The sequence below is a fragment of the Geotrypetes seraphini genome, chromosome 2 (assembly GCF_902459505.1).
Source record: "Geotrypetes seraphini chromosome 2, aGeoSer1.1, whole genome shotgun sequence".
Classification (NCBI taxonomy): Eukaryota; Metazoa; Chordata; class Amphibia; order Gymnophiona; family Dermophiidae; genus Geotrypetes; species Geotrypetes seraphini.
Window position 1 is genome coordinate 104,074,721 of NC_047085.1, and position 26,289 is coordinate 104,101,009.

Consider the following 26,289-nt stretch of genomic DNA (forward strand, 5'->3'; position numbering starts at 1 on the left):
ATCAGAAAATTTAAGATGATGAGATAGTGGGGCACATGGTCGGGTTGGGCCCATGTGCCTCAGGCCCTGCCCCCAGGAGGGACCTAAGGCTCCCGGGCCTATTCTGATTGGCCCAGGCGCCTTAGGCCCCACCAGTAGGTGGAGCTTTGAGACGGATGGGCCAATCCGGCTTCATTCCGTCGTTGGCTGCCTGCCGGACAGGCGGGTTTGGCTCCCGTCTGTCCGGCCAACTATACAAAGGTACGGGGAAGGGGGGTGGGGGTGTCGTGGGGGTCGGCCAGGGGGGTCGCGGGTCGGCTGGGGGGGGGCAGTCGGAGGTTCTTGGGGGGGCGGTCGTTGGGGGGAGGGGGGTTTGCGTCGAGGGCAGGAGGGCCTGGGATCCCTCCTGCCCATAATGTAGTGTGGGGTGGGGGTAGGGGGTCGCCGTGGCCAGGAGGGTTTGGGCTCCCTCCTGGCCCGATATTGTCGGGGAGTTGGGGAGTCAGCGGGGCAAGAGGGCTTGAGCTCCCTCTTACCCCGATCGTGTCGGGGGTGCCGCGGTTGGCTGGAGCAAGAGGGCTTGAGCTCCCTCTTGCCCCGATCGTGTCGGGGGTGCCGCGGTTGGCTGGGGCAAGAGGGCTTGAGCTCCCTCTTGCCCCGATCATGTCGGGGAGTCGGCGGGACAAGAGGGCTTGACGTTAGAGAAAGGGCGAACCGCTGGAAGAGGAAGCAGCGCAGGCGCAGGGCTCACGGAAGGGCTGGGACCGCCAAGAGAAAGCAGCAGGATACCGGTAGGAGCTTCTACATGATGGGGGGGTGTCAGGAGGCTGTGGGGTGCGCGTTATCTACGTGAAAATACGGTAATCTATTAAAGTACCTTTTGTATCGACAATCCTCGACAGAAGGAAAGGCGAAGAATGTCAAAATGCTTTGGAGGCTCCTGAATAAACTTGACAGTGGTGAACTGGATTATAAACTGGTTGACAGACAGAAGCCAGAGGGTGATGGTTAATGGAATTCACTTGGAGGAAGGAAAGGTGAGTAATGGAGTGCTACAAGGATCAGTATTGGGCCAATTCTGTTCAATATACTTGTGAGCGACATTGCTGAAGGGTTAGAAAATTTGCTTTTTTGCAGATGATGCCAAGATTTTTAACAGAGTAGACACCACGAAGGGAGTGCAAAACATAAAAAAAGGATCTACTAAAGTTAGAAGAATGGTCTAATGTTTTGCAATTAAAACTCAATGTGAAGAACTGCAGAGTGATGCACTTGAGGAATAGAAATCCAAGGGAACCATATGGGCTGAGAGGTGAGAGGCTGATATGCACAGTTGGGGAGAGGGATCTTGGGATGATAGTGTCTGAGGATCTGAAGGCAATGAAAAAGTGACAAGGTGGTGGCTGTAACAAGATGCTGGGCTGTATAGGAAGAAGTATAACAAACAAAAGAAAGGAGATGTTGATGCCCCTGTACAAGTCATTGGTGAGGCCCCACCTAAAGTACTAGGTTTAGTTTTGGAGGCTGTTACCTGGCTATGGATGTAAAAAGAATTGAAGCACTCCAGAGAAAAGCGATGAAAATATAGGGCTTACGCCAAAAGATATACAAGAAGAGACAGGAAGACCTGAATATGTATACTCTAAGAGCAGTGGTCCCCAACCGTGTCCTGGAGGACCACCAGGCCAATTTGGGTTTTCAGGCAAGCCCTAATGAATATGCATGAAGCAGAGTTGCATGCCTGCCACTTCCATTATATGCAAATCTCTCTCATGCATATTCACTAAGGCTAGCCTGAAAACCCGATTGGACAGGATAGATAAGATAGGCCAGAGTGGGCTTCAATGGCAACTCCAGCAGTGGGATCCTAAAGACAGTACCAGGCAGACTTCTATGGTCTATTGCCCAGAAATATTAAAGAAAAGACAATCTAACCATAAATATATAATGAGTGTGACTATTAGGCAGACTGGATAAACTGTTCAGGTCTTTATCTGCTGACATTTACTATGTTATGTTATTATTTGGATGCCCAGTCTTCCAATTTCCTAAGATCTGCCTGACAGTTTTCACAATCTGTATGCATTTTAACAACTTTGAACAGTATTTCTCCTGTTTTTGCTGCTGTGCCATTTTTAAACATCCACACTTGATTTATAGTTCCAAACTTTGCCACCTAGTCTTTTAGTTTCTTTTTAACCATTTTCCTCATTTTATCATAGCTGTCCATTCGAAAATTAAATGCTGCTACAGTAGATTTCTTCTGCGACATCACTCCAGATATCAGCTCAAAATTTGATCACATCATCATCACTGTTTCCCAGTAGATTTCTTCTGCAACATCACTCCAGATATCAGCTCAAATTTGATCACATCAACATCACTGCTTCCCAGTGGACCCAACAGTTACCTCCCATACTATGCCCTGTGTTCTACTAAGGACGAAATCTAAAATAGTTCCCCCTCTTGTTAATTCCTGGACCAGTTACTCCAAGAAGCAGTCATTTATGACATCTAAGAATCTTACCTCCCTAGTACTACCTGATGCAACATTTATCCATTCAATGTTGGGGTAACTGAAATCACCATTATACTGCTGCTCAATTTGCCAGATTTTTGCCAGATTTCCTAATCTCTGAAAACATTTCTTTATCTGTCTGCTCATTCTATCCTGGTGGTTAGTAGTATAAACTGTATATTCCTTCCCTTCACGCATAAAATTTCTATCCATATGGATTTCACACTGCTATCTATGTCATGCAGAATGTTTATTTTGCTTGATTCAATTCCCTCTTTAACATATAGCAGAACCCTCCCCCCTTCAATTTGATATACTCTATCCTTGCGATATAATTTGTACCCTGGTAACACAGTGTCCCATTAACAGTCCTCCTTTCATCAGTTCTCCGAGATGCCTATTATATCTACCTCATCATTCAGTACTATATACTCTAAATCTGTTTTATTTTTTAGGCTTCTAGCGTTTGTATAGAAACACTTCAAATTGTATTTTTTCCTTGTATCTACAAGCCTGCTGAGAAGATGACAGGATAATTTGAGTCCTTTACTCTGTATTCCTCTTAAACACTCCTGGTTTTCTTTCACTATTATTGAAACCTTTCTATTGGGACTCCCTAAATATTCTGTTTAATAGTATCCTTTAAGGATATTCCACACCGAACCATCTGCTACTATGCGACTGTTGGTTCCCCCCATCTCAGTTTAAAAGCTGCTCTATTTCCATCTCCTTTTTAAACATAATTAGAAACTAATCTTTATTTCATGATGAATAACTTTCGGACTATAATGTATCTTAAATAGAAAACTATCTTTTGCCTTAATTCTTGATCTAGACCAGGGGTGTCCAATGTCGGTCCTCGAGGGCCGCAATCCAGTCGGGTTTTCAGGATTTCCCCAATGAATATGCATGAGATCTATTAGCATACAATGAAAGCAGTGCATGCAAATAGACCTCATGTATATTCATTGGGGAAATCCTGAAAACCCGACTGGACTGCGGCCCTCGAGGACCGACATTGGACACCCCTGATCTAGACTATGGCAAAGTCCAGATATGGCAAGAAAGACCAGACAGGGGATTACCAAACCGCAGTGAAGAAACATAGGTTTGAAAATGTAAAACTGTCTAAAAGAGGAGTTCTTAGTTCAGTTGAGTCTCTTGCAAATCTCTAATGTAATATAAAATATTCTATATTCTTACCGTGCCTTTCCAGTGACTGAAATGGGTCTTTGAGTCCATTCTCGAAAGTCATCTTTATATTCTACAGGTGGTTCTCTTTCCGGTATCTCACTGTGTGGTCTGCAGAAGAAAGGTGGTAAATGTAAACTTACCTGCTAAATTTCCATAGCTTGAGTCCTAGCTGACCAGGCCAGAAAAATAGGTTATATTCCCCTGCCTGCAGATGAAAGAACAAAAAAAAAAAAAAAATCCCCAAAAAAACTCAGGAGCTGACTTCAGTCCCCATGCAGGAGGAGACCAGTGCTGCCTTCTGTTCTTCAGCATATGTCAAAGCTACATATTAGGTTAAAAAAACCATCAAAGACATATATTGTTTTATTCAAACTTCCAACACACCATCAAAACCAAACAATCTAGCCAAAAATATGTTTCCTTGGCCAGTAACTCAAAGATAAGGCAGAAACCCAAGAGTATAAAATGACCCCAAATAACTACAGAATGTAAAATTAGGTTCTTACCTAAATAATCTTCTTTCTGTTACTCCCCTCCAGAGTCTATATGTATGGTGATCAATCTGTTTCTGCAAACTGAACTTGCAGAAGTTACAATACTTTCAGCTTTGAGCACCTTGCCCCTTCCAGTTACATCCCAAAGCAATCAAGCTCTACTGGAACAGAGCTACTGGGCTTGATGGACCATTGGTCTGACGCAGAAAGGCTATTCTTATGTTCTTATAGAAACATGATGGCAGATAAAGGTCAAAGGGCACATCCAGTCTGCCCATCTGCAGTAAACATTATCTCTTCCTCTTTCTAAGAGATCCCCCCACCTCTGGACCAACAGGGATCGGTAGAGCAGGTACGATGGACAGGGCAGGGATGAAGGGCAGGGTGGAGAGCCTGACAGGGGATGGAGGGAAGGAAACTGGGTACAGTGCCTGGCAGGGAGGGAGCTAGGTGCAGAGTCCGACAGGGGACGCAGGGTACAGATCCGGGCAGGGCACTTGAATATTAAGCCGCCTAACTTATATTCGAGTCAACCATTTTTCCTCCTTTTTAGAGGGAAAATGGGGGTCTCAACTTATATTCGAGTATATACAGTAAGTTCTGATTTTTTCAAGCCAAAAATCAGACGTACAGCTATGTTTCAACAGATTGATTCAAGGAGCAACACATAAGAACATAAGAATAGCCTTACTGGGTCTGACCAATGGTCCATTAAGCCCAGTAGCCTGTCTCACAGTAGCCAATCCAGGTTCCTAGTACCTGGCCAAAACCCAAGGAGTAGCAACATTCCATGCTACCAATCCATAAGAACATAAGAATTGCAGCTACTGGGTTAGACCAGTGGTCCATCATGCCCAGCAGTCCACTCTCATAGTGGCCCTTTGTTCAAAGACCAGTGCCCTAACTGAGACTAGTCCTACCAGCATAAGTCCTTGTTCAGCAGGAACTTGTCTAACTTTGTCTTGAATCCATGGAGGGTGTTTTCCCCTATGACAGACTCCAGAAGAGCATTCCAGTTTTCTACCACTCTCTGGGTGAAGAAGAACTTCCTTACGTTTGTACGGAATCTATCCCCTTTCAACTTTAGAGAGTGCCCTCTTGTTCTACCTACCTTGGAGATGGTGAACAACCTGTCCTTATCTACTAAGTCTATCCCCTTCAGTATCTTGAATGTTTTGATCATGTCCCCTCTCAATCTCCTCTGTTCGAGGGAGAAGAGGCCCAGTTTCTCTAATCTTTCGCTGTACGGCAGCTCCTCCAATTCCTTAACCATCTTAGTTGCTCTTTTCTGGACCCTTTCGAGTAATACCGTGTCCTTCTTCATGTACGGCAACCAGTGCTGTACGCAGTACTCCAGGTGAGGGCGCAGTGGCTTCCCCATGTCTTTCTCAATAACAGACTATGGACTTTTCCTCCAGGAAATTGTCCAAATCTCTACACTCTTACCACAACCTCTGGCAATGCATTCCAGAGCTTAACTATTGCATTCCAGAGCTTAACTATTCTCCGAGTGAAAAAATATTTCCTCCTATTGGTTTTAAAAGTATTTTCCTGTAACTTCATCAAGTGTCCACTAGTCTTTGTAATTTTTGATGGAGCAAAAAACCGATCCACTTGTACCCATTCTACTCCACTCAGGATTTTGTAGACTTCAATCATATCTCCCCTCAGGTGTTTCTTTTCCAAGATGAAGAGCCCTAACCTTTTTGGTCTTTCCTCATACAAGAGGAGTTCCATCCCCTTTATCATCTTGGCCGCTCTTCTTTAAACCTTTTCTAGTGCTGCTATATCTTTATTGAGATAAGGAGACCAGAAATGAACACAATACTCTAGGTGAAGTCGCACCATGGAGCAATACAGTGGCATTATAACATCCCTTTTTTAATAATTCCTAGCATCCTGTTTGCTTTTTTGGCTGCCACCACACATTGGGCATCCGGCAACTGTGATTCAGGTTATTCTTCCCAATGTGCATCACTTTGCATTTTTCCACATTAAATTTCATCTGCCACTTAAGACACCCAGTCTTCCAATTTCCTAAGGTCCGCCTGCAATTTTTCACAATCCAAATGCATTTTAACAATTTTGTATGGTTTAGTGTCATCTGCAAATTTAATCATCACACTCATCATCCCAATTTCCAGATCATTTATAAATAAGTTAAATAGCACCGGTCCCAGTACAGATCCCTACAGCACTCTACCTAACTCCTAGCAGGACCAAAAGATTCTGCTGCCAGTTATTATATTTCAGGGTGCAGAGAACGCTAGTTCAAAGTAAATTCCGGTATACACTGATTGTGCTGGCTACATGAGCTGTAGCTAATATCTACAGGGTATAGTGATCAGCTTGATTTTCAGTACTTGACTAGGGAGCTACTCAGACTCCAGATATAGATATATACACACACACAGACTCATGCTAACTTTTGCTAATAAAGAGAGAAGTCACACATAGTTGCTGAATGTGCAGATCCTTCAGAGGGAGACTATAAAAAATTATTCTACAAAATGCTGTTCTGATGTTTTCTTCAAGAAGCAGAGCAGGTCAGAACACATCTTCTGAGTTCGCTTGAAGAAGAAAAAACTGAAAAGATCACTGTTCTCCACTGCAGAAGGGGAGAAGTTCAAGATTTTAAAGCGATACCCTTTTGCAGTTTCACAATTAGTAGGAATCAAAAGCTAAAATACGGACTCCTGTGTATTCATAACAGAAGCTTAAATTATTTTCTGGCTTCTAAATTATTTTTCTTTACTTATAAGTATTGTTTGTTTTGCCATTGTTAAAATTCATATGGTTAAATTTCCTCACAGATTTGGTTAACACTGCTGTTTGCATCATTTTTCTCTTGTTGAAGGACTTGCTCCTTAATGTTTTACCAGGTTAACTTGAGGTGCTCCACCAAAGGCCAGAGCTTAGGGAGCACATTTACATGTCCCTGCTCTAGCAGAGGCAGCTGAAAGCTGGAGCCTGACATACCAGGAATATACTTATCAGCACCTGCTCTACCAAAAACAGCCAAATGGTGAACTCTATAAGTCTGCATGATCAGAGGTCAAAGTCCTGGGAGCACACTTACCTGCTCTATAAAAGAAGCCGGAATCATGTTGCCTATGGAGCCAGAATCCTGTTATATCAGGAGAATCAGCTCACAGGCTATTGCCCTAGTAACCTGCTCAAGCAGGCGAATGAGTCTGAAGACTACTATTTGGGAACCTGGCAACCGGCTCTACCAGGGGAATCAATCCTAAGACACTTGCTCTGTAACCTGAGCAGATTCTCCTGTGCCTGGTGACTAGCAATCCTGCAGGAGATAAGAAATACTGAAGAGTAAAAGCAGCATTGGCTCCTTACAAGGCAGTGAAGTCAGCTTGCTCTTAATTTTCTGTCTTCATTTACTGACAGGAGGACATAACTCACTTGTCTGGACTGCTATGCCAAAGACAATAAGGAAAGCATCATTACATAAATTCACTACAACAACTTGAAGCTGGGTGGTTCCATTACTGTTGCATTTGTATGTACAGTTAAATAGCAAAAGAAAACAGCATCTACAGTGCAATTTTTCTACTAGTAAGCCTGTGGGCATTATTGTTTCCTATATTTAATTTTATGTATGTTATTTTGGAAACCGCTGAGATTTTTGGCAGTATAAAAATGTTTTAAATAAAATAAAGTTCCATCCCTACAAATTGGGAAAAAAACAAACAAACAAAAAACAATTGTCTGATTCCATATTTCCAAGCTACCATCATCACACTCACCCACCCCACAACGACTCCACTGGACAGTGTGACTGATTGACTTGTGGGCTCATCAGTGATTCCCTCATTGTGCAAAGTCTAAATCTATAGCTTTAAGGTATAGTACAATATTGAGTTTGCACACCTTTATTCTTTCTTTTATTATACTTTAATATTGTTTCTATAGAGTGCCTTTATCCAATAATTATGTCCATAGTTATTAATGTGAAGAGACGGTAATAGCTATGTGCTAACTGGAATTCAGTTTATCTACCTATAATATCTACCTATAATAAAAGGTAGAGGTCACTATCTCAGAAATGAAAACTCCAAATCTGCATCAACATTACCGCAGACACATTAGAACTATCACTCTGGCTTATTAAAATAGGACATTAAAAACAGAACAATTCCTATAATTTAAGTGAGGGGAAAAAAACACTCCAAACATAAAATTATACAGTCTAATTTGGGAGGGGTCCCTTAGCAAGCAGTGTTTCTACTGGCTCTTCAGCTTCTTCAGATATTCAGATGTTGTTACTTTACTTTCTTCAGAGCTTTCCTACATCGAGTGAAATGCGGGACATCTTATTTTGCCAGGACTATAGCAAATTATAATTGCGCCCTGTGCAAATCACCCACCATGTCACCCCCATCCCCACACCAACCCCCCTGGAGCATTCATACTCATTCAAATGTTCCCCAGACCCCTCCTAGCACATACATTCCTCTTCCAAAAGCCCCCTAAGAAGAACCCCTCAACTCCATCCAAGATCATCAACCCCTTGGGACTACCTGAAGGATGCCCTGGTGATCTAGTGTAGGGCAGGCAGCAGCCAACTGTTGCTGCTTGTGCCAGCTCCATGCTGTGGCCACCATTTTGAACCCAGAGCCAGCACAAGCAGCAGCAACTGGGGATTCATTGCTTCTGCCCTACCCTAGATCACCCTGACATTTTTCAGGTAGGACAGAGAGGGTGGGACGCCTAGGCAGAGGTGGGGGACAGAGAGAAAGGAAGTTGCTGGTCACCTTGGAGAACATAGGGAGAGGAAGGGAGGTGCTGGCAAGACAGGAGAGGCAATGAGCAGAGCAAGCTAAATGTCTTTGCCTTTCTTGTGTCTTTTGCAGCTGCACAGCCATATGTACCTTGCTGAAGCCCTGTCTTTCTCCTGTTATCCTACCACTGTTTTTCTATTGAAGTGGCGGAGTTGCCTAATGGTTAGTGCAGCACTCTGAGAACCAGGGGAACTGGAATTGATGCCCACTGCAGCTCCTTGTGACTCTGGGCAAGTCACTTAACCCTCCACTCCCTCAGGTACAAAATAAGTACAGTCCCTATATATAATATATAAACCACTTTGATTGTAACCAGAGAAAGACTTATTGTCCTCCCATATGAGAGGGTTTATCTATTCAGAGATTACGCTTTTTCTTAATGTGCTCTCATTAGTGAATGCCTTACCCAACTTCATTGCTCTTGGAAAAGTATAAAAATAAAAGGTAATGCAAGCAAGAGGGGGAAAAAGAAACAAAAGGAAAAAAGTTCTCTTAGGTTAGAAGTCCCATTTGTTAGAAAAGTGCTTGAGTACCTGAATAAATTCATGTAAACCGTTCTGAGCTCCCATGGGAGAACGGTATAGAAAATTAAATAAACATAAAATTAAACAAAAAAAAAAGGATAAATTATTGTACAAATAGCAGAATACAGCAATCCAGATCTGGAGTGTAAACCTCTTATGTGATCCATACCTGTGCTTGCGCTTCTGTACTTGGAAGTAAGAAGCATGCTCGGGGTCATATCCATAATTTTCATCTCTCTCTCTTGGTGCAGACGGCACTCTGAAAAAAGTAGCCCCATCATTCATTATATATCTGGACTGGTGAGTACTAATGATGAATATTTCTCAAGCAGTGGAAAACATTATGGGGCTTATAATCAAAACTTAAACGCATCTAAAAACCTGTCCAAGTTGGCACTTGGTCATGCTAAAAGACAAGTCATCCAAGTGCTGATAATCAAAACAGCTTTTTGGACGTATCCAGGGACTTTTTAGGCCTCTGAATCTCACTGTGCATCCAGAGCTGAAAGGGGCATTTCTGGAGGACTGGTTAGGGTGGGATGTGGGCCGACCCAGACTTAGTCATCCTGCAGGGATCATCGAATGCTTGACGAGACTTCCTAGGCGAAACTTATACATTGTGAGATAGAAGATGTAAAAGCAAGTATCCAAAGTGACCAGATAACCACTGCAGGGACAAAGTAAAGACCCTCACAAACTCCCCCAGTGTTCACTGACCCGTTGCACCCCCCCACAAAGTTCAGAATAAAAACGTATATACCTGCTTCCGGAACATCAGCACCTACTAAATATAGAAAAGCCTAGTAGAACTACACAGAGGTGACTTAAGTAGTCTGGGGGGGTGGGCTACTGAACCATAGGGAGGAGGACCCAGGCCCATAAGCCACTCTAACCACTACATTAATGGTGGAAAATGTGAGCTCACAAAAAAAAAACCCAAAACCCTCTGTGCTGTTCAAATTTGCCTGTCTCTGTTTCAAATCCATTCTTGGTTCGGCCCCCATGTACTTGGTTCCCCATTTTAACTTAAGATTGTTCATCCAGACCCATACGCAGAGTACATCTGTTTAACCATCCAACACTAAAGACCTGCCATTACAAAAGATATCTGAACATAACACTTGCTTTCCAAGCAGGTCAACTAAAAGATTGGCTAGGTAATATTATCACACACTCCTCATCCTACCTAAATTTCAGAAAATTAGTAAAAACAAACTTGTTTAACCGATTTGTAACCTAAGACCTCTTAAGTCTTATCTCTTCAACACTAACCAAATTGTTTCCCAAGATCTCTTATGCCTTACCTGCATCCTGCTCACCTGTATTTTGATGACTTTACATTGTACCTATATTCACTGATTGTCCAGCTCTTTATTGTAAACTGCCTCGAACTACTACAGCTTTGGCAGTATATAAGAATAAAAAATTATTATTATTATATAGGTGCCATCTGCAGCCATAATAGCTATTGGGGTTGTAGACAGGTGGGTACAGTGGGTTTTGGGGGTATTTGGGGGGGGCTCACCATAACTTATAAGGGAGTTCTGGTGAGATGTTTATGCGACACCCTTTTTGTGAAATTCACAGCAGTGCCCTGTAAGGTGAACCTTTGCACAGTTACCATGTCTGGGTGGCCAGTCCATCACAATGCTGGTTCCTCCCACGTCCAAAAGATCTGTTCTGGGCATTTGGGACATGGACGAATTTTTGGTTGAGAATGTAGTATATAAATATAGACATTGTGGCAGTCTGGACAATCAAACGCCTGGACATAGAGAGACTATTTTCAAAAAAAATAATTTTAGACGTACTTTGAGAATGGACATTTTGCCACTGCTGACTTTGGGCGACTAGAGCCCTATGTCTAAATCGGAGTTAGACATTTCTTTTGATTATGGCCCTCTATGTGGTTATCAACACAGACTCCCATGCTCACATATAGATCTTTAGAGGGAAAACTAATTATGTATTAGGCTATCATTGCTTAAGCAGAAGCACAGCTTAAATCAACTTCTCGCTGTTGTCATAACATACATTTTGATCCACTTTTCAGAACTAGCTTTCTTACTAATCTCGTGAATATTGCAAGGGCTTTGAGCTGATGAAAGCAGAGCTCCTGAAAGCTAGTTAAGTAACATGAATTACAATAGTTCATCAACAGGTTATCACCTACATTTTTGTTGACCTTTATTCCAAAGTAAGGGAGTAATTATATAAAGAATTTTTCACATATAAAAGACCTCAGAGTTACCCTATGAATTATATACATTAAAGTATATGTGATACTAAGGAGCGCACTTTTATACAATATGAATGTAAATGGGTTAGGGTTGTGATTTATGCTTATTGCCTATATTGTATAAACAAACATTTATGCTTGTGTCTTTATATAATAAGAACATAAGAACATAAGAAGTTGCCTCCGCTGAGGCAGACCCTAGGTCCATCCTGCTCAGCAGTCCGCTCCCGCGGCGGTCCATCAGGCCCATTGCCTGAGCAATGGTCTATACCTATCTATACCCCTCAATCCCTTTTTCTTCTAGGAATCTATCCAAACCCTCTTTGAAACCATTTAATGTTTTCTTGTCTACAACAGCCTCTGGAAGCGCGTTCCATGTATCCACCACCCTCTGAGTGAAAAAGAACTTCCTAGCGTTTGTTCTAAACCTGTCCCCTTTCAATTTCTCCGAGTGCCCCCTTGTACTTGTGGCGCCCCTTAATTTGAAAAATCTGCCCCTGTCTACTTTTTCTATGCCCTTCAGGATCTTGAAGGTTTCTATCATGTCTCCTCTAAGTCTTCGCTTCTCCAGGGAGAAAAGTCCCAACTGCTTCAATCTTTCGGTATATGGGAGATTTTCCATTCCCTTTATCAGTCTAGTTGCTCTTCTTTGTACTCCCTCAAGTACCGCCATGTCTTTCTTGAGGTACGGTGACCAGTACTGGACGCAGTACTCCAGATGCGGCCGCACCATTGCACGATACAGCGGCATGATGACTTCTTTCGTCCTGGTTGTAATACCCTTCTTAATGATACCCAACATTCTGTTCGCTTTCCTTGAGGCCGTGGCGCATTGCGCCGATGCCTTCAGTGTTGCATCTACCATCACTCCCAGGTCTCTCTCCAGGTTGCTGACCCCTAGTGGTGTTCCCCCCATTTTGTATGTGAACATCGGGTTCTTTTTCCCCACGTGCATGACCTTGCATTTCCCCACGTTGAAGCTCATCTGCCATTTTTCGGCCCACTTTTCCAGCTGTGTTAGATCCTTTTGAAGATCTTCGCAGTCTTCCCTGGTTTGAGCCCTGCTGTATAGTTTGGTGTCATCTGCAAATTTAATGACCTCACACTTGGTTCCCGCCTCTAGGTCGTTTATGTAGATATTGAACAGGAGCGGTCCCAGCAACGACCCCTGCGGAACTCCGCTCGTGACCCCTTTCCAGTCAGAGTAGTGGCCCTTTACGCCAACCCTCTGTTTCCTGTTTGCCAGCCAGATTTTGATCCATCGGTGGACCTCCCCTTGTACCCCGTGGTTCCATATCTTTTTAAGCAGTCTCTCGTGTGGCACCTTGTCGAAGGCTTTTTGGAAGTCAAGGTAAATGATGTCTATAGATTCCCCTTTATCCATCTGGCTGCTCACCCCCTCAAAGAAGTACAATAAGTTAGTGAGGCATGACCTACCCTTGCAGAAGCCGTGTTGACTCGGTTTTAGCTGCCCATTTTTTTCGATGTGCTCACAGATGCTGTCTTTAATCAGTGCCTCCATCATCTTTCCCGGGACTGAGGTCAGGCTCACCGGCCTGTAGTTTCCCGGGTCTCCTCTTGCGCCCTTCTTGAAGATGGGCGTGACATTTGCTATTTTCCAATCCTCCGGGATCTCTCCGGTTTTTAAGGATAGGTTGCATATCTGTCGAAATGGCTCCGCTATTTCGTTTTTTTAGCTCCTTGAGTACCCTTGGATGGATGCCGTCCGGACCTGGCGATTTGTCGCTCTTTAGTCTGTCAATCTGCTTGAGTACATCCTCTTGGCTTACTTCTAAATCGACCAGCTTATCGTCTTGGTCTCCTATAACGATCTCCTCGGGTTCTGGAATGTTGGTTATATTTTCCATCGTGAAGACTGACGTGAAGAACTCTTTTAACCTGTCAGCTATCTCTTTCTCTCCTTTTACTACTCCCTTTCTGTCACCATCGTCCAATGGTCCCACTTCTTCTCTCGTCGGTTGCTTCCCCTTGACGTATCTGAAGAACGACTTGAAGTTTGTTGCTTCCTCTGCCAGTCTCTCTTCGTATTCTCTTTTTGCTTTTCTAACCATTCGGTGACACTCCTTCTGGTGTTCTTTGTGCACTTTTTGGTTCTCCTCTGTTTGGTCTTTTTTCCATTTTCTGAACGATGCCTTCTTGTCGCTTATCGCCTTCTTCACTGCATTTGTTATCCACACTGGATTTTTCGTTCTATTTTTTTGCACCCTTTTCTGAACTTGGGGATGCATAGGTTTTGCGCTTCGTGCACAGTCTCCTTGAGTAAGGTCCAGGCTTTTTCTACGGATTCCGTCTTCCCTATGTTGCTTTTGAGTTTCTTTCCCACTAATTTCCTCATGGCATCATAATTTCCTTTTTTGAAGTTGAGTGCCGTCGTTGTGGTTCTTTTCCCCTTTGATGATCCAATTTCAAGCCTGCACTGGATCGTGTTGTGATCGCTGTTACCTAGCGGGGGTAATACCGCCACCTCCTTTGCTGGCCCTCCTAGCCTCAAAGTAGGCACCTATTTGGACTTCACACAAAGGCCTCCTATTACAAAGTTTCCTGGAGTGGAGTAGAGTAGCTGCATAATAGCTAGTGCAGTGGGCTGAGATTCAGAGGAAATGGGTTCAGTTACCAATATGGCTCTTTGTGATCTTGGACAAAACCAACCCTAACATTACCCAAGGTACAAAAACTTAAGATTGTAAGCTCACTAGAGACAGAGAAAATACAGTCATATGATCAATATAAACCGCTTTAGTTGCACCAAAGGCAGTATATCAAATCCATGACATCATGACCCTCCAAGTGCTTTATTACATGATGTCTGGAAAAAATGGGACCTATTCCATACTTTAAATAATTGTAAAGTATTTTGAAACATTCAGTGTTATCTTTGAAACTACAATAGTATAAATGGAGAGTTTTATTAGTTAATTCATAATTTGTATTCAAAGTGTCCTTCAACCATGACACATTAACAAAGTATTTGATGCCACTGACTAAACATCATTTTGCTACAACAGATGTTAATGGTCATTTCCTGAACAAAATCATTTTTGAAAACAGGGATCATCCAATTTTCTCAGAATCTTGCAGTAGAACCTGTCAATAATATTTTCTGTATTTAAAAAGCTTATAGCCAGCAACATCCCACAAGTTACGTGCAGGTTACAAGTTTTTTTTCAATAGCACATTTTTTAAGGTCATTTGGAAAAAATTTGCAGTCATGTTTTTGCCACACACTATGTAAAATTCATATAGGTCACGTGCACTCAAGCCCAACCTGAAACACTTCAGTCATTATCTTTTCTTTCGAAAGAAAGGAGGAAAGTGGAGACTTACCCGAGGCCGGGGTAGCAGGAGGGGCCGAGGACGGAGCCTTCGAGGCCGACGGGGACTTCGAGGCCGAGGCGCCCATCGAGGGCGCCGAAGCCGAGCTCGAGGCCTGTCCCGCAGGATCCATGGGGCCAAAGAGTTGGAGAATCTTGGCCACCCTCCGACGAAGAGCCCGCGGTTGCAAGGTCGCATAACGGGGACACGACTCAGTGTGGTGCTCTGCACCCAGGCACTCCACACACCAACGATGAGGATCGGTGATGGAGATAACCTGGTTGCACTTAGTGCAGTTTTTAAAGCCAGAACAAGGCCGGGACATAAGAAAAAGAAAGCCGAGGCCTGAGGAAGACCAGGAACCCGGTCAAACTATATGAACGGAAAAAAATGAAAATAAAGAAAATAAAAGACGAGAGCACAGCGACTTAAAAGGAAACAAACGAAATAAGCCTAGGTGCAAGAGGGACAAAGAGAATGCGTGAAATAAGGGAGCAGTGCTTCTGGCTCCGCAGAAAACATTGAACTGTGGACACGCTGAGGAGACGCATGCCCTAGGCAGGGCAGGAGGGGCACGCGCACATGCATGGGCCAATCGCAAGCCTGAAGGTCTTCGAGCAAGTCTGCTTGCGAAAACGTCCGCTAGGGGGCTCCGTCGGTGATGCCACCCACATGTAGAGAATATGCTGCCTGCTTGTCCTGGGATAAACTGTGTTACCTAGAATACTGCAAAACACGGATTTCAAGGGCATAGTGCTTTTTTTCAGTAGCATTTGCATTACTTTAACCCTATGTTTCTCAACCAATTTGTCACAGCATATCTGTGTGACTTCAAACCCAAACAAGTGTGCCAAAGAAGGCAGGGGAAAAAAAAAAGCCATCACTGCCTGATTTTCAAAAGCCAGACATGCACATGGACTCCGCTTTCAGCAGCTCGAATCAATAACGTGAACACCAATCAAACAAAACAATTTATACCAACATCGTACAATTCAGAATGCTACAGCACGACTTATAGAAGACCACAAACCACATGACTACATCAAACTCTTCCTGCAAACACTACACTGGCTACCAGTACCTTTCAGGGCTAAATGTAAAGCTCTATGTTTGATTTTAAAGATTCTAAGACAAAATGGCCTAGAGTACTTAAAGAATAAGTTAGCACTCTGCACACCTTTAAGGCTCCCAAACAATGTTCCTTCTAAGGACCAAGGCCCAGATTCACTAAAGATAGCAACTCAATTGCTGTTGGCTGATTCTCTGGCCGATTTTCAAACAGCGACTGATTCATTATCACGTTTGCACGGAGGTACAAATCATTTGCATGCAAACTCACCGACTCAATCGCTCAGAGCCCTGACAGTAGTGACAGAAGAAGCAGCTTCCTGTTACTGCTGTCAGGGCTTCTGCTGGTTATTTTTACAATTTTTTTTCAATGGCACAGATATTTTGCGTGTATTACACACACAAATATCTGCTCAATAGAAAAAAAAATGATAAAAGTCCCCCCCCAACAAAGAACCCCCTCCCTCTCCCGAACCAAAAAAAAAAATGGCAGGAGGGATGCCCACTCACTCCTGCCACCAGACGCTAAACCCGACACGTTCTTCCCCCCACCAACAGCATAAATATGGCAGAAGGGAAACCCACTCCCTCCTGTCATCAGGCCCCCTTGGGTCGGGTCAGGTCAGATCTCTCTCTCCTCCCCCCCCCCCCCCCCGCCATACCTTTAAGTCAGGGATTTTGCCAATCAGGGACTTCCTTAGGCTCCTCCCTAAGGAAGTCTCCTGATTGACTCAGGAAGAGGTGCCAGAGGCCTGGCAACTGCAGGAGGACATTTGTCGGAAGATTGTCGTCACGCTGGACCTCCAAAGCGAGGACTGGATGAGCTCCAAATCTTTGGTCCGAAGCTGGGGTGAGGGCACCTGTAGAGACGAAAATTTGGCCGTCCCAAGCCCCAGGCTGGGTGATGCTTAGACCCTGGAAGGACCTTTGGTTTACAGTCCTGCACACTGGCCATGAGGTCATCCAGACCCTGGCCTAACTAAAGCATACCTTTAAAGGGTAATCTGCTCAATGTGGCCTTGGAAGAAAACCCCCCCCAAAACTCCAGACCACCAACGAATCCAAAGCAGTCATCTAGCTGTCACGAAATAAGCTCCCAGCGTAGCAAACATGTTATACAGGGTGTCTGCCAAGTATATCACCCCAGAAACCAGAAACTCTAGATCCTAGAAGATTACATCTTCAGGAGCATGGCGGAGCTTGAAGAACATGCATGGGTAGCAAAAGGAGGTGGCCATTGTAGCCCTCACACCTGCCACCGCAAAATCAAAAAGGCACTTAAGGATGAAATCCATTCGCCTGTCCTGAACATACTTCAGGACCACCCCTCCTTTAGAGGGTAAGGAAGTGCGCTTGGTGACCTGAGCCACACCCGAATCCACTTACGGCAGAGCCAAGCATTTGGTGAACTCAGGGGCCATGGGAACAACCTCGCCATGGCCACAGCGCATTCGAGGGGACCCTCCAGGGACTCCTAGACTTCAGAAAGGATCCTAGCTAAATCCAGAGTGTCCGGAAAGGAAGCAGACAGTGGGCACTGATCCCTCAGTCAGGAACATTCCACCTGTTCTGGTTGATCCGGATACAGGTTCAACACTCTCAGGGACCCAGCAATAATATCTTTCAGGCGGCTAGTCACAAATAGCCTGTATACGGCTGGGTCGTCCCCAAGATCACGGGACCCACTATTAGCAGGATCACGAAGATCCACGAGATTAGCCACATCAGAGGAAGCTGCCGAGTAAACCTGCAACAGCAAAAGTATGGAAACCAGAGCAGAAGCGAAGGCGGAAACCTCCTGCCTGCTCTCCAGGGTCCCTGAGAGAGAACAGAAGCACATACTGGAATCCAGTGGCTGGTAAGATCCCATCTGTTGCACTGGATTCAGAGATGAAGAAACAGGCATGGTCTCTTTCTTTTCATTTTTAACAAAAAAAATCTGATACATCATCTTAACCAATTCCGGGAGAAAAATTCCCTTTGCGACCAGAGCCGCTCTGTGTGCATCTGAACTAGAATGCTTAGCTGACATATGGAACTTGTCCCTAGAACTGCGCTTTCGTTTCACCGAAGCGTCAGTCTTACCCTTTACTGGGTCACCAGACATGCCCTTTGCATCTCTGGCAGTAATAGCAGCGAGGGGGGGATCTCCAAAGGAGGAAGAGCGGAATCCGCACATACCTCGCTTCCTTCGCATGTCGTGGTGCGCATAGAAACTGACTGCGAATCTGACAGCCATCCGCTGCAAACAAGGCATGAATTCATGCCATCATGTCCTGAGAAGGCCATCTGAGAAATTTGGAGCGAAAACGAAGCTCCTAAGTGCAAAAATTATACTTTTAAAAGTTTAAAGAACATCTAGGATGGCCACCGCAGGTGCCGATATTGCCCTAAAACAGCCCGGGAAAAACACCTGTGTAATTGAATTTCTTATTATTTTTGATTGCTAAACAGCCAATTTTTGAAATGTTGGAGAATGTTCTAGGTTTAATTTCTTTCTGTACAAGTTAAATGCTAGATATTTAAGTTGAAACTTATAAATTAAATTTAAAAAAATACTAGAATTTATGAAAATAAAACAGGAGCAGGAAAGATGAGCCCCTACAGCAAGGCTGTAGGAAACAAAACTGAGATTCCAGGGGAATGTCACAGGATATGACCACTTTTGGTTTTGAGTTCTCTACAGTTCAAGGCTGGAAGGAATTGATAACCCAATAGTTCAGCCTACAGAGGGATTGCACAAGACAACTTTGCTCCTTATATGCTTCCCTTCCCCTTTCTTTTCTGTCATAAAATTGTAATTCATCCCCCAGTCCCACTTTCATGTGATTTTTTAAGTGCACTGGCCCTATGTAGGATCATTTTTTAGACTGTAAACCACATAGATGGTTATAACGTATTGCATGATACCAAATTTTAAATAAACTTGGAAACCTGTGCTACCAGCGAATCCAACTCTGGCTGGAAAAAAAAAAAAACCAGGTGTTGAAAATCCAAAGCCATGGGGTAAAAGCTTGGCCATAGTCTTGGCCACTGGCAAGGACTCTTCTGGAGACTCCCAGTGGTCAGTGACTAGCTTTGTGATGTAAGGATGCGACAGAAAGAACATGGTCAGAATCACTGAGCTGCTCAGAATTGAGCACTGTGACGTAGAGGATGGCAGAAATTCCAGCTGCAATTTACACAGCAAATTAGCTATTAAGCTCAGGAGCTCTGATGCTTTGAACAGCCACTGCTTTGTGGGGATGTCCACCACTCATTTTTGTCCGCTGGTTTCATGCAGAGAACCAGAGTCCACCAGGGAAACTGAGTCCTGGGACAATAAGACCATTGAATCAGACCTTCCATCCTCCCAGTCAATGTCAGACTGGACACCCTGGTCCAGCTTTGGGTCCCTGTCTGCACCTGGGGTAGGCTGAGGACTAATCCTTGGTGCCGCCTCCACTATTGTGCCTTCAGCAGATACTGAGGGACCCCGGCAGTTCAAATAAGCATGCCACATCAGGTTCACAAAATCTGGGATGAAGCCTTGCACAGGAAGTCTCAGTGACTTTGGCAGGGACTCCTGAAGGTCCTTCTGGGCTGCACGGTTTTTGCACTTTTGCATAGCCAAATCTCCTTCAGAGGGCTCTGGAAAGGGCTTCTTCCTCTGGGATCGAGCTTCCTGAGGATTCCTAGTCCTGGAGGACTCAAAGGAGACTGAGCCCAAGGCTCCTGCCCCTCTCCCACAGCACATACCCAACCATCCAGCATAAACTTGGCATGATTCAGGGGTAGAGCAAGGCTTGAGGGGTCCATCCCTATCAATTTTAAGCAAAACTGAGGGGGTTTTTGAGGCAGATGGAGGCTTTAGAAAAAAAGACAGTATAAAATCCAAGATGGCCACTGCCAGAAAATTCATGATAAAATCTGCCCCAGGGACTCCCATGAAGTTCAAAAACTGCAGGAGGAGGAGAACCCCAACTCTAGCCCCAGAAACCCTCAAATTTCACTTTTCCAGACTCTCTCACCCCGATTTTCTCCATAGGCAAGAATAGCCTTACTCTCTGTGCCATGAGGTACCTGCCTGCCTCAGCTCAGAAGTGCAGCTGGAACAAATGAAGAAAATCTCTGCCTCACAAGCTTGCACTACGAACTTGGTCTGTGGGCTGCCAGTTGGACCTATGTCAGAGTGAGCCTCAACCCCCGGAAACTTTTTCATCGTGAAGTGAGGAGGCCAACATATCCAGTCCTCTATTAATCCCAACCAAGTTCCAAAAATATTACAGCAAACTGGCTAGCCAGGTGTCCCAGAGGGCTGTTCCTGCTAGCAGCAGACTTCCGCCGCACGAGTCTGTGTCTTCTCCTAGACAGAAGTCCTAACAAGAGGAAACCTCTGGGCACCAAGCGTCCAACTTAAAATGAAAGGAAACCCCCCCAAAAAAATAACAAAATCGCAGAGCGGATCAGAAACACATCTGAGAAACTTGAGAAAGTCTGTTGGGAAGGAGGTGGAGTTGAAAGATAAGTTTTTTTGCATAACCCTATTATTCAGGACTACTAGACAGATTGCACTAGAAAAATGATTTAGGATTGGCTTAAAATTTCATCTCTGCCGCTACTACCTTATTGCCCTTCTCCCAGCACCTCCAAAAATAAAGAAATACCTGAGCTGGCAGGGATCCCCAAGCCCCACCAGCCAAAGACCTTCTCCCAGCTGCACACTTGGAATCTGGGCATCCAGCAGCAGTGTTCCTTCCTGAGCCACTGCTGGCCCCTAGGCATGTGCAAAAATTGAGCATGTACAAAAGAAGGGGCAGAGCTGTTAGAAGCAGCAGCTTGGAGGTACTGTCGTCAGCTGCCAAGGTTGCAAGTCTTCCAAGCTGATGGGGCTTGGGGGTCCCTGACAGCCATTCTAAGGGACACCAATTTTGGATGGGACCCACCCCACTTGTGGCTACATCACTACCCTATGGAGAAAATAAGCTTCAGCATGTGGGTAAATGCTAACCAACCCTTACAAAATAGATATAGCCATCAATTATATACCACAATAAATACCACAAACATAATAAACATCTACCCAAAGATGGACATACTGGCTTTGTTCTTAGTTTCAGACATAATGGAGCTGCAAAAGTCATGAGTAGCTGGCTAAAAAACATGGTTGCAAGGATAAGTATAAGCAGAAAAAGAAAAAGGGAGACAAACTAGTAGGATGGAAAGATAAACAGAATATAGGAATTAAAAGTACCTTTCAGATAAATAGTTGTATCTCAGGGGTCTTCTGTCCTTATCAACTTCATGTCTTCTCTCCTTAGCATCAATTTCATGTCTGTGTCTAGCATATACCTCTTCACTAGGTTCAAAGTCCCTTTCAACTCTAACTTTTCTATCAAGACTTTGATCCTCTATAATCCTACGGCGTCTACCATGCATGTCTTTATTTTCAGGCCTGCCATGCTGTCTAGAGTGCTCTTCTTCAGTTTTCCTATTGAATCTCTGGTCCCAGATTTCAGTGCTGTCACCCGAATTCTGATATTTGTCCTCCTCTTGTCTTCTTCTATTTAGTAACTTCTCATATGCTTCCATTGATGTATAAGCATCTTTTTTGGGAGGATCTACCTCTCGCCAATGAGATTGGATTTCCGTGTATAGTTCAGGTTTGTTTTCAGGAATAGCAACAGGTTTCTCAATTCTTTTTCTCTATTGGGAAAGAAAAATACTGGAAATAATGAAACTTGCTTTTGTAAATGCACAGCCATGAAAGCACAATTACTTACCGTAATAGTTGTTATCCAGGGCAGGCAGCTATTCTCACATATGGGTGACGTCATCCACAAAGCCCAGATGTGGACAGCGTCGTAAGCATACTTGCTTGTAGAAAACTTCAGAAGATTCGAGTCAGCCACACCGCGCATGTGTAAGTGCCTTCCCGCCCAGCACAGGGCGAGTCTCCTCAGTTCAGATAGCTAGCAGAGAAACCAACCAGGGGAAGTGGGTGGGTTGTGAGAATAACTGCCTGCCGTCCCTGGATAACAACTGTTACGATAAGTAACTGTGCTTTATCCCAGGACAAGCAGGCAGCATATCCTCACATGTGGATGACCTCCAAGCTAACCAGAATGGGATGGTGGGAGTGTTGGCAACTTAGGAGAATAAATTTTGTAATACTCTCTGGCCAAAATGGCCATCCCGTCTGGAGAAAACATCCACACAATAATGAGAGGTGAAAGTATGAACCGAGGACCAGGTGGCAGCTTTACAAATTTCCTCAGTAGGAGTGGATCTGAGGAAAGCTACTGAAGCCGCCATGGCTCTGACTTTATGGGCTGTGACTCGACTCTGTAGATGCAGTCCAGCCTGAGCATAGCAGAAAGAGATACAAGCAGCCATCCAGTTGGAGATGATACGCTTAGAGATTAGATGTCCCAACTTGTTTTGATCGAAGGAGATAAAAAGTTAAGAAGCAGTTCTGTGTGGTTTGGTGCTTTCCAAGTAGAAGGCCAAAGCACGTTTACAGTCAAGAGTATGAAGAGCTGATTCTCCAGGGTGAGAATGAGGCTTTGGAAAAAACACTGGAAGAACAATGGATTGGTTGAGATGAAATTCTGAAACCTCTTTAGGTAAGAATTTAGGATGAGTACAAAGGACCATCTTGTCATTATGGAAAACTGTGAAAGGTGGATCAGCAACTAATGCTTGCAGCTCACTGACTCTTCGAGCGGATGTGAAGGCAAAGAGAAAAACCTCTTTCCAAGTGAGATACTAAAGATGAGCCGTAGACATTGGTTCAAATGGAGGCTTCATCAATTGAGCAAGAACAAAATTGAGATCCCAAACCACCGGAGGCGGTTTGAGAGGAGGTTTGACATTGAAAAGTCTTTTCATAAATTTGGAAACCACCGGATGAGCAGAGAGGGGTTTCCCTTCAATAGGCTGGTGGAAAGCAGCAATTGCACTGAGATGGACTCGGATCGATGTAGACTTGAGGCCAGAGGTGGATAAGTGCAAAAGATAATTCAGAACAGAAGATAAGGATGAATGCTGAGGCTCCTTATCATGAGAGATGCACCACGTAGAAAATCTGGTCCATTTCTGTGGTAGCATTGTCTAATGGCAGGCTTTCTAGTAGCCTCTAAAATGTCTCTTACGGGTTAAGAAAACTGAAGAGGAGTTATGTTGAGAGGTACCAAGCTGTCAGGTGTAGAGACTGCAGGTTGGGATGAAGTAGAGATCCTTGATTCTGTGTAAGCAGAGACGGAAAAACTGGTAGAAGGTATGGCTCACTGCTGCTGAGATGAAGTAGAAGGGAGTACCAAGGTTGTCTCGGCCACCGAGGAGCTATCAGAATCATAGTGGCATGATCATTCTTCTAACTTGTCAAGAGTCTTGAGAATGAGAGGAAAGGAGGGAATGCATACATGAAGAGATTTGTCCATTCCAGTAGAAAAACATCTGCCTCAAGGCAATGAGGAGAATATATCCTGAAGCAGAACTGAGGCAGTTTGTGGTTGTGGGGAGATGCAAAGAGATCTATCCGAGGATTTCCCCACTGCGAAAAAATGTGATGAAGAGGCGAAGAATTGAGTGTCCATTCGTGAGGTTGCAGAAGATGACTCAATTTGTCCGCCAAACAGTTTTTCGCCCCTTGGATGTAGACAGCTTTCAGGAAGTTGTTGTAGAGGATAGCCCTGTCCCAAACCTTCAGAGCTTCTTGACAAAGTACATGGCGACTTGGTTGTCCGTCCGAATGAGGATTACCTGATCTTGAAGAAGATGTTGAAAAGCTTTGAGAGCATTGAAGATCACTCTGAGTTCCAACAAGATTAATGTCACATTGACGATCATAGCATTCTGATAAAGATGACGTCCAAATTTGTCCATGGTCTTACTCTCTCTTCCAGGAGGAACTGCTGCATAGACACTGGAAAGATGGGTTCTTTTCAAAGAAGACTCCAAAAGGAGGGATTGGTAAGATAACTGTGAATTCTCAAACCCTTTGCAATGTAGAGTTCTATACCTCAAGTCCAACTTGCCTGGAACAGCAGGTATAGCATAAGGAGTCTCCAGACATTGTTTGAAAGTTTGAGACAAAAGCCGGTTAAGAGGGGGCTTAAGTGACCCTGCAGGAGGTTGAGGCAGATGCATTTCCTCTAGATACTCCTTAAAGTATTTAGAGCCAGCGTCTAATTTAATGTCCAGGTAATCAGCCATCTAACGAAGGGAGGAAGAGAAAGACAGCTGATCTGCCAGGGCCCTGCCTCGAGAAGGGCTCGATGACCTCGAGGCACCTCGAGTGGAGAACGAAGGCGAAGCCTCCCTGGAAAAGTGGCAATCCAAAGAATATGGAGACTTGGAGGAGGCAATGGAAGCAGTTGATTCCTCAGGGTCTGGAAGCTGTGACCGAGGAGTTGGAGGCCTCGAAGAGCCTGCTCCTTGCATAGAGTGTGAAGTTTCCAGTCGAGACACTCGCAGAGACTCTGCTCCTTGCATAGAGTGTGTAGATGCCAGACCAGACATTTGCAAAGACTCGACTCCTTGCATAGAGTGTGTTGCTGCAGCTCGATGCACAAGCAGGGACTCTACCTCGCAGGAGACTGCTGATTTCCCAGGCTGGATTACAGGAGATAGAGTCGATGCAGAACCATATTTGCTCAGTAACTGAACAAATTGCTGCACCAACATGGTCTGGAGAGAAGCCCGCAATTGTGGATCCGAGTCTGAAACTGGACCACTTGCTGAGGCTAAAGGCTCCGAGGTGGCAGTGGAGACATGCTTCAACTTGGAGATCTTGGAGACCACTGCCGGAACCTTCTGCTTAGGTATCTGACCTGAGGGAAACTCAGGGGAAGATAAAGCAAGTGTACTCGAGGCCAAAGACGATCCAAACGAGGAAGGTCTGATGAGACTCGAGGTCTGAGTCATGGAAGCAGGAGGACCCACGGTGGAAGGTGGGACCGAGATAGCACTCGAGGGTATCACTGAAGAGTCCATCCTGAAGAGTTTTTCCACTAAAACCCGACAATGTTTAAGGGCTCGAGGTTGAAGAGTAGCACAGCGCTCGCACGACTAAGGATTATGGTCAGGCCTGAGGCACCTAAGGCACCAGTGGTGTGGGTCAGTGAGAGAAATTGCACGCTGGCACTAGTTACACTTCTTGAAGCCCGTTACCGGCCAGGACATAGGAAGAAAGATAGCCGCTGCGAAGTCGAAGCCCGCAGGCTGCAGTCGAGCGGCCTGCCCCACCAGTCAGTCGACAAAGAAAATAAAATAAAGTCTTCTTTTTTTTTTTTAAATAGAAATTAAAGAAAGTAACACAGTGATTCGCGACTAAAAAGAACACAAACTGCGGTGAGAGAAGGCACAAAGCAAACGAAGTTCAGCACAGAGCATCAAAGACAGACTTCTCGGCTCCACAGAAAACTGAGAAATGAGGAGACTCGCCCTGTGATGGGTGGGAAGGCACTCACACATTAGCGGTGCGGCTGACTCAAAACTTCTAAAGTTTTCTACAAGCAAGTATGCTTGCGAGGCTGTCCATATCCGGGCTCCGTGGATGACGTCATCCATATGTAAGAATAGACTGCCTGCTTGTCCTGGGATAACAAGCACTACATTTACTAACATTTAGAAATAGGACATCTGATTGTAGGTTTTAACAAGCAATAATAAAATGCTTCCATGCAAAAAAGTAAAATAAGCTTTATTGGATAAACACCAAACGCACATTCTTTCACATCTTCCCTTGTCTGCTTTGCATCCTCCACTCTGTTTTTGTACCTGTTTTATGCTAATTTCTCCTCAGTTGTACCATATATGTATTTGACTCAATAAAGAAAAGGTACACATCAGGCCAGGAGTTTGCTGCAATATTTAAAATGTTGTAAAACTGCAGTATGGTCCCTAGACTGGTAAAAGCTTTCATTACAATAGTTTTCTCAGGATGCATGGACTGAACGGTAACCCTGAAGTGCCACCACCTGCAGCATGGTTTTAACAGAACCCATAAGATTCAAGCCTCTAAGAAAACATTTACATTTATTGGAACAGCAAAGTTACTCACCTGTAGCAGGTGCTCTCCAAGAACAGCAGGACACATTTCCACATATGGGCGACATCATTCAATGGAACCTGGCATGGATGCGCTCCCCAGCATTCA

At 44.4% G+C, this 26,289-nt stretch overlaps 1 protein-coding gene across 9 annotated transcripts in view; it reads right to left on the bottom strand.

Moving 5' to 3' along the window:
• Window positions 1-26,289, bottom strand: part of CSPP1 (centrosome and spindle pole associated protein 1) — a 328,816-nt gene that overhangs the window by 219,624 nt on the left and 82,903 nt on the right. For all 9 annotated transcript variants that reach the window (XM_033933355.1, XM_033933359.1, XM_033933354.1 and 6 more), the window contains 3 exons: window positions 21,382-21,833; window positions 9,678-9,767; window positions 3,701-3,799 (listed from right to left, as the gene is read on the bottom strand). In XM_033933355.1, the coding sequence (XP_033789246.1) occupies window positions 3,701-3,799; window positions 9,678-9,767; window positions 21,382-21,833 (641 nt within the window). The remainder of the gene's footprint in view (window positions 1-3,700; window positions 3,800-9,677; window positions 9,768-21,381; window positions 21,834-26,289) is intronic.